At 44.3% G+C, this 8,632-nt stretch overlaps 1 protein-coding gene across 1 annotated transcript in view; it reads left to right on the top strand.

Moving 5' to 3' along the window:
• The window catches only part of LOC102289498 (adhesion G protein-coupled receptor B1), a 23,041-nt gene extending 15,085 nt beyond the window's left edge, over positions 1–7,956 (top strand). Inside the window, exons 19-32 of the mRNA XM_005927643.3 lie at positions 2,192–2,295; positions 2,430–2,532; positions 2,644–2,794; positions 2,918–2,987; positions 3,106–3,172; positions 3,281–3,366; positions 3,519–3,690; positions 3,825–3,920; positions 4,034–4,073; positions 4,246–4,862; positions 4,963–4,998; positions 5,103–5,207; positions 5,449–5,499; positions 5,735–7,956. Coding sequence (XP_005927705.1) covers positions 2,192–2,295; positions 2,430–2,532; positions 2,644–2,794; positions 2,918–2,987; positions 3,106–3,172; positions 3,281–3,366; positions 3,519–3,690; positions 3,825–3,920; positions 4,034–4,073; positions 4,246–4,862; positions 4,963–4,998; positions 5,103–5,207; positions 5,449–5,499; positions 5,735–5,932 — 1,896 coding nt within the window. The 3' untranslated portion in view covers positions 5,933–7,956. The remainder of the gene's footprint in view (positions 1–2,191; positions 2,296–2,429; positions 2,533–2,643; positions 2,795–2,917; positions 2,988–3,105; positions 3,173–3,280; positions 3,367–3,518; positions 3,691–3,824; positions 3,921–4,033; positions 4,074–4,245; positions 4,863–4,962; positions 4,999–5,102; positions 5,208–5,448; positions 5,500–5,734) is intronic.
• Positions 7,957–8,632: the final 676 nt, after the last annotated feature.

Below are 8,632 nucleotides of genomic sequence, written 5' to 3'. Positions count from 1 at the left end.
CACACACACACACACACACACACACACACACACACACACGGCCCTCCCCTCATTCTCACGCACCACGGAAAATGCAGCTGCGCCAATCATTTCGTCTGCCAATATCTCTGAATTCTCGATTACATCCATTCCCCTCCTCCTCCTCCTTCTTCTATGGCCACAACACCAAGTCTGAAATGCCAGAGAGGCGACCAATGAGAGACAGACGTCTGGTCATGCACTAATGCACCCCCCCCCCACCAATCCATCCTTTGATGTGCGCTGTGGACATTTTCAATAACATCTTCCTGCAAACTGTATAAACAACACAAGCGAAATGCACAAGGCTGAAATACAGAGGAGCGGAAAAACAGCCAGACACTGCAGTATGTTAGCTCTCATTCGATGGTATCGTTTCACGAGTTCTGAGGCAGGTGTTTGAAACACCATGGTCCTGTGGGAACAGCCCACAGCTTGAGCAGCCGATTCCCTCGACCACTACTTAGTGCTAGTAAGGAACACCTTAAAAATGTGCATGAGCTAAGATGTTCCACATTTAGATTTCTTCACAAGTAGCTGATGCGATTTGGTGAAGGGCAGGCAGAAGACATGCCTCATATGTAGGTCAAGCTGGCTTTCTAAATTCTTGTCAGTGGCCCATGGTAAAGATTCAACCCAGATATAGAGAATGAGAAAGAAAGGGGTCAGGACAAACTGTATGAACCCTTTTGTTCTCTTTGCCTGATTTAGTAAAGTCTGGGGAAAAAATACAATGCACTTCTATCTGCCATCTGTTTTGGGCCCCTTCTGATGTAGCTGGATAGATTTTGAAACAAATTTGCCACACTAAATTAGTCTTTGGCTGCCACAGGCTGGACTTCATGGTAGTGCTTTGATATCAGGGGGGGGGGGGGAAACCCTATGTGGAGCAAATACTGAGATGAAGAGGAACAATCCCTCAAGGCTCCGTATTGTACCATTTAAATTTGGGGACACAGTGGTAAACGTATTAGAAGCTGTGCTTCTCATGTGCCCTGCAATACAAGAATTTATCACCATCATAAATCAAATGAAGGCCAAAGCAGACTCTATCTCCCTCTCCTCTATCAGGGCTAATTTGATACCTGCAGATTTATTTCATTTCAGGACAGTTTTCTCACTCTCCCTTTGCAGCTGTTATCCGTCTTTTCCCTGTCAACACATTATTAAAAATACAATCACAGCATTTGTCAAAGAGAGATTTTTTTTACCAGTAATCACACGCTCTGTGGTGATGACAACTTGATCAGAGGTGTTAGATTAACTTAAACCCTTATTAAAGCCACGAGGGTAGGTGTTAGACAGAGATTCCGGGCACACAAATTGTGCGAAACTGCACAATTATCTTGTGGGGGCTTTGCAGGTGCGTTAGCCAAGCAGCAAGGGTGTTTTGAAGTCTCAAGGAGATGAGATTTGTGTGCACAGCGGTGACCTATTGGCCCTCTAGGTGATTGAGCAGCAGGGACGAAAGACAAAAAACAATCCCTCCTCTGTTTCCCCCACCAGAGGTTCGGTGACAGGGCTGTTTGAAACATGGGATGGTCACCGCCGCTGGCAGCGGCAGGCACCAAGCTGCTGTCAGAGATCAGAAGGGCAGGTGGTGGCAGATTAATGCACAGGTGATAATGGTCCACCTGTTCACCCCTCCAGGGATGGATGAGGAGCTGCTGGTTGGCACAATTATGAACCAAAATTCGGAGGCACAGCTAACAGGGGAGAGAAAAGACGAGCGCAGGATGTCTGTCAGTGATTAGACTGTCGCTGTAGCAGCTCAGACTAATGACTGATTACGGCAACCCTACCTGAACTGCCCTGGGATTTGAGCAACCCCGTTCTTGCCTAATGGAGAGAGATATCTGTGTATTATTTTCACCTCATTTGCTGACTCAAATGCTCAGTGGAGAAATGCAGTGACCCTGACCATTTGTCTAGCTTGCTGCTCCATCTTTCTGACATGTCACCTTGCCTCAGCCGTGGCCTGATTGTGCCATTCAACTGTTTGCCTGTGGGGAGCTGTCTGCTATTCCAGATAGCGCATACCCAGAAGCTTAGTATCCTGAGTGTGTATGTCTGTGTGTGTGGCTTTTATTGCTGGTTTCTTCTCTGCATAAATGTGCATGTGTGTTCATAATCAGCTCTAAGAGGCATGCGTGGTCTTGTCTCCTCTCTGTAGATCATGGACAAGGCACTGCTCCCGTCCGTGACTCTCATCGTTGGCTGTGGGGTCTCCTCTCTCACCCTGCTGCTCCTCATCATCATCTACGTCTCCGTGTGGAAGTAAGTATCCCTCCGAGCAACGATCAGCCATGCTAGCCTCTAATATTTTATGCCGTGTTCTGTGTTTTTCCCTTCCTTCTGCCCGCGCATTGCCAAACTCACTCTTTTTTCCTTCCACCTTTCCCAAACTCTAGGTACATCCGCTCAGAGCGCTCCGTTATCCTTATCAACTTCTGCCTTTCCATTATATGCTCCAATGCCCTCATTCTTGTTGGACAAACTCAGGCTCGCAACAAGGTAAGGCACTTTTCTAAGCAATCCTACCCTCTCTTTTTCAAATTTACTGCTTAGGGGATTGACACAGATTTCTCATCTTTCTATCTCTCCCTTCCTTCCGGGCTCCCACAGGTGGTGTGCACTCTCATCGCTGCATTTCTGCATTTCTTCTTCCTCTCTTCTTTCTGCTGGGTGCTGACCGAAGCTTGGCAGTCCTATATGGCTGTCACTGGTCGTCTGCGCAACCGCATCATCCGCAAGCGCTTCTTGTGCTTAGGCTGGGGTAAGCGTCTTCACGCTCGTGTCGCTCTCTCTTTTTTTTTTAAATCTGTGTTGCATCATTTGTTTTCTCCATAGCTTTTTATCTTTGATGATCTAACTTTTCTCCCCCTTTTCTGTCTTGCAGGCCTTCCTGCACTGGTGGTGGCTGTGTCTGTGGGTTTTACAAAAGCTAAGGGATACGGCACTGTCAACTAGTAAGTCTACTCTAAGCCTTCTGTTTTTGTCACTTCTCTTTACTCTAGAATTTTTTTTGAGGGGAGAGAAAACTCTTGTCTTAGCTAAAGAATTAACATTCTTCCTTTTCATTTCTAGCTGCTGGCTCTCTCTTGAGGGTGGACTCCTCTACGCATTTGTAGGCCCTGCTGCAGCTGTCGTTCTGGTTTGTATTCTGACTTTGACATCCCAATCCATCACAATACATAGCTGTTTGTAAATGCATCACCCATGATCACACTGTTTCATCCATGTATTTTTTTCCTGCACACAGGTGAATATGTTCATTGGTATTCTGGTCTTCAACAAGCTGGTATCCAAGGACGGCATCACTGATGTGAAACTGAAGGAGAGAGCCGGGTAGGTCTTATTGATCTTCTCAACACACTCGAGTATTGTGCTTATCGTCCTTATCAGTGCCATTACAGGTTCATTGATGATGTGCTTTGATATCACGCCGCACAATCAAACAACTGAAGTTGTTACTAATCTGCTGTTCTCTCCCGCTGCAGGGCATCACTGTGGAGCTCCTGCGTGGTTCTGCCTCTCTTGGCCCTCACCTGGATGTCTGCCGTCTTGGCCATCACAGACCGCCGCTCAGCCCTCTTTCAGATCCTCTTTGCCGTCTTCGACTCACTGGAGGGGTTCATCATTGTCATGGTGCACTGCATTCTGCGCAGAGAGGTAAGAAAACAAATCAATAAGACAAAGTAAAAAAGATAACAAGGAATTGGTTTGATTTGGTTGTTTTTTGATCAGGTTACCTAACATAGAACATAGACAATGTTCTCAATATTTTCCCCCCTTCCATGCATTAGGTTCAAGAGGCTGTAAAGTGCAGAGTAGTCGACCGCAAGGATGATGGAAATGGAGACTCTGGCAGTTCCCTGCACAATGGCCACACCCAGCATATGGTAAATTTCTTGGCTTATTGCCTTTTTAATGTCTTGAGTGCCTCTTGAATTTACCCTTAAATGAATATATGCATACATTAAACACTGATAGAATGTTTTTGTTCTTTTATCAGCCGTCTGATAGTGAAAAGGATGGAGATTCAAGCAGACAAGGTGAGCCCCTTTTTACATCAGCTTTTTCCTTTCTTACCCTTAACCATTTTTCCATTTGCATTTCAATATAAGTGAGCCTTGCACTTGCAAAAAAAAGAGACCATTTTTATTGGACCAAATTCCTTAGACGTCCATTATTTTTAACTCTCGCTCTTGCAATTCTGCTTAAAAGGAATGAAGAGCTCCTCCGAAGAGAAGATGCCTCCTCCTCAGATGCCCCTTCCCATGGGCTCAAGCTACCACACCCTGCCATCCAACCCCAGTAAAGGTCACATGCAGGCGGTTCCTGAGTACTCCAGCCACACCCTTACCCTGAAGAGAGAGAAAAGCCGCCTGGCGGGAGTAGTCGACCCATCCTGCGGAAAACCTGTGTATGTCTGCGAGGGAGAGCTCTTCAAGCAGCTGGACGCCGATCTCGCTCAGGCAGAGGGCGGTGTCTCTGATGGCAGCGGTTACGTCCTCATGCCCAACACTACCTCCACCCTGAGGGCTAAGCCCAAAGATGACACAACAAAGTACAACATCAGCGTGGAGCAGCTGCCGCAAGCCAGACTCATGCACCTCGGCGGGCCCTTTGCGGAGCCTCAGGCTGCCTTTGGAATGAAGTCGATCCCCCCTGATCAAGTCAGCGTGTCATATTCAGAGAGAGACTCCCCCATCCAGAACATCCACAACATGTCCAGTGAGTCTCACATCACCCACAGCAGCCTGGAGAACACCTTCGAGTCCATGAACTCAATGATGTCCAAGAGTGAGACCATCTCCACCCTTTCCATGAGCTCCTTGGAGGTAAGAGAAGATGGAATAGTTGCTTTAGTCTCCTTTTGCAGTTTTCTAATAAGTTTCTAAAACCGAACTGACCTTCTTCCTCTCGCTCGTTTTCTCACAGAGACAGAAATCTCGTTATGCTGAGTTGGACTTTGAGGTAAATATCGTTTGGATATTGTCTCTGAAAACATTAGGAAAATGACTCGTATAATAAATGCAATGCAACAATATACTAATTTCATTTTTTTACATGTACTCTAGAAAATAATGCACACCAAGAAACGCCACCAGAACATGTTCCAGGACCTTAATAGGAAGCTGCACCATGCTGAGAAAGACAGAGAGTCTCCTGCTTCTGACAGCAAGGTAAGAAATCATGATGTCATTGTTGTAGCTCATCTCCATGCACATTATGTTTCAGGAATTGAAAAACACAGATAAATGGGAAATGCAGAGGGAAATGCAAAAAAAAAATAAAAGAAAATTACGTGTGTGAAAATGACCTTTGTGGAATTAAAACAATGTACAACATAGTGTATTGTGCTATGGTTGTAAGTGCCTTGAGGTCATTTGAATAAGGATGTATTTTCTTCCTTCCTTCTTACAGTCTGTGAGATGGAGTGTGTCTTCAGGAGGAAGTGACAAAACGAACCACAGCGTGAGTGTTTATATACAACCTCACACTCTCAAAATTTACAACCTATAGTCAAGACACACTATCATAGAGTCCACATGCCTCAAAGAGGAGTCATTTTCCCCAAATGACAAAAATGACTTTCATTATCAGAAAATCACCTCTGATGAAGCCCATTTCATTTCAATTAGATCAGGAATTGCCCAGAGCTAACGAGTGACAGCAACACTAAAGTGACCTCTCTTTTGTCCTCCTACAGGACAAGCAGCAAGGTCCTCTGGAGAGGCCATGGGAGGGAGTCCGGGGAATACCGGCATCACCCCCTGCATGGGTGCGCAAAGACCTGGAGCCCTTAGCTGCCTCGCCTCTGGAGCTGCACTCTGTGGAGTGGGAGAAGACAAGCACCACCATCCCTCTGGTGGGGCAGGACATCATTGACCTGCAGACAGAGGTCTGAGGGGGAGGAAGGGGGCTAGCGAAGCCGCCTAATTTCACCTCGATCACCTTTTTTGGTTTGGGAATGGGATCCTGCATGGATAGTGTAGGGGAAGCCAAGAAAGAGAGGAAGTGAGAAAGTAGGTCCCAGAATCAATGTCTTCAAACCCTCAGCCAGAGCAGGAAAGAAGGAAGAGAAGGAGGGATGGTGGAGTGGAAGTGATGGTGAAGGAGATGTTTAATGTAGCTTCAGAGTGGACTTATCAGCATCTCTTATTAGAGTGCTGTAAAGGTCATAGGGGTAGTGGAGTGATCAGTGGAGTCCACGGACCAGGACTGTCTGTGGTTCCATTAATACTTCACTGGGAGTTTCTTGAGCGCCACAGCCTGGGTTTCAGAGCTGTGGTCGACATGTCTGTGCTTCTTTTTCCTTCTCAACTTTGGAGAAAAAGTGAATCATTTTGAAACGGCGCGTTCTCCCTGCTTCTTGGGAGTAACAGCCGGAACTCCTGGCTGGTTTTCTTCCAGCCAAAAAAAACCCTTCCAAAAAACAGGACAAGGCAAAGAGAGCATATGGGACCAGTTTCATGCTCCAATACTCTGATGGGCGCATACATTTTGCTTTTGTGAAGTGGGTTACTTTATTGTTTTTATTAATCTTTTTCTTTTATTTATTCAGCTTGTGTGTTTGTTTGTACTGCTTTACATCTGGAACTGCAACTCCAGAGCTGAAAATGACTCTGTGCTGAGAACAAAACACACTCCTCTATTGGAGAGCTTAATCACGCTGATAGAGTTTCTCACTCTTGTTATCACCATGGCTATTATAATTCCAATTATTATTGCTGGTGTTATGATTAGCATTGTTTCTCTCATTATTGAGTTAATAGCATATTTTGATTTTTATTCCTTCCTCATGAAGTGTCAGGCACAAGATTTATTGCTGTACTGTGACCTATGACATTATTCAAAAAAAAAGAGGAGGAAAGGAGGGTTTCATTGCCCCCTAATGTGTTCGGAGCCCATATCGACTGCATCGGGACAAACAATGCTGAGTGGTGATGGAGGTGGTGGTTAGTTACCATTTGCTGGTTTCCTCCAGTATTCTGCTTCGATACCAAAACACCAGCACCAGAAAGAACACAGACTCTCAAGCGGGAAGAGCAGTGCACTCTGGAAAATGCTGGATAGAGATGTGAGGAGGTGGCTGGGGACACCACCCTCCCCTCACAGCTAGCACAAGATGCAGGCTCTTCCATGTTGAACATGTGGATTCAAGGGTTCAGAAAGGCCTTTCATCATCGCCCTTTTGTTTCTCAGCCTTGCAGGACTTTTGGACAGAACAGGAGGCTCCTGGCTCTGAAATGACTTCCAAGTTCAGCGTCAGGTCCTCAAAACTTCAACACATTTGTGTTTTCAGCCATCAGTGTGATATAGTGCAATATGATGGGCGCTTGATGCTCAAGCAAGACTGATAATATAATTTAGGCCGAGATTTTTTTTTTACTAATGTTTCAAAATTTTTATACCATCTTCCTCATATTTACTGAGCATATAGATGCTTTATGAGAATACTGTATAACAAATCTGTATTAGTAATTCAAAGAATTTATTCACTAGAGATCTGTTAGCACAAGGCTCCATATTTGGAGCTCTCTGTGACAGGTAGATGATAGTACTGAGAAAAAATGAGCATTATATAGAATGAATGATAGCCTATGAATATCACATAACTGTGTTCCAGGATGTTTGTTATTACTCTCAGCTGTGTAGCGGTGGGTAATTGAACCTCATGTCTTCTGTAACAGTGTTGGTAACTCAACAGTATGTACTACCAGTCAATTCCCCTGCCCCGTCAAAATTTTCTGCCCCACCCAAAGCCCAATTCATACCTCGAGTTACTTGTATCGAAAACCCGATTGTACTTTCTCGTCACGATGTTTTTAATGTTCTGTTTTACCTCCTGTAAATGTACAGTTTTCACAGCACAAAATGAATGTGACTTATTTCTAATAAAAAAAATATCTTATATTACAATACGTGAAAGAATGTGGCCTTTAATTTAGTTTTTTTGTTATTTTTTTTACGGGTAACAACAGTGTGATGTTAAAATACAGTTTTATCCTCTTAATATTCACATTCGCAACAACTTCTACAGAGTCTCGTGTGCCTGCTGTCACGTAGCAGTTCCTAAAACCCAGAACGAAACGCAAGGGAAGCTAAAAATAGAAGTTCAAAAGTGAGAAATTGTAACTAAGAAAGGAAAAATGCTGCAATACTACAAAGAAAGATGGAATACAGACAAGTAAATTTTGAACTCCTGCCACATTAAAGCCTCTGGCAAACATTTCACTCTCTCTCTCACTTGAGATGTGATTTGCAGAAACATAAAACAGCAATCTCTTAAGATGATAGAAGTGCAATTTTCCTCTGTTCTATTTTCATGCTTTGCAGGAAGGCAAATTATTACCAGGAAAAAAATATTTTTGAAGTTGAGTAATGAGAAAACAAACAAATTTGACAGGCGCTAGAATATGATTCTGACCCCTTTAAAAATAGGAAATGTGCTCGGCAGTTTAAATATAGTTTTGTCTACTTTTGTCTGCAGTATTCCCGCTCTGATTTCTCTCCTGCCCGTAATCAGTCCTTTGCTTTAATTGAGCCAGTGCGCTGTAATTCTGCTGCAAGGCATAAGCAAAATGAGATTTATATCATCCATTTG

Source organism: Haplochromis burtoni, unplaced genomic scaffold (genome assembly GCF_018398535.1).
Source record: "Haplochromis burtoni strain Fernald_Lab_line unplaced genomic scaffold, NCSU_Asbu1 Contig_90, whole genome shotgun sequence".
NCBI classification, from domain to species: domain Eukaryota; kingdom Metazoa; phylum Chordata; class Actinopteri; order Cichliformes; family Cichlidae; genus Haplochromis; species Haplochromis burtoni.
This window is presented reverse-complemented; position numbering and strand designations above follow the sequence as displayed.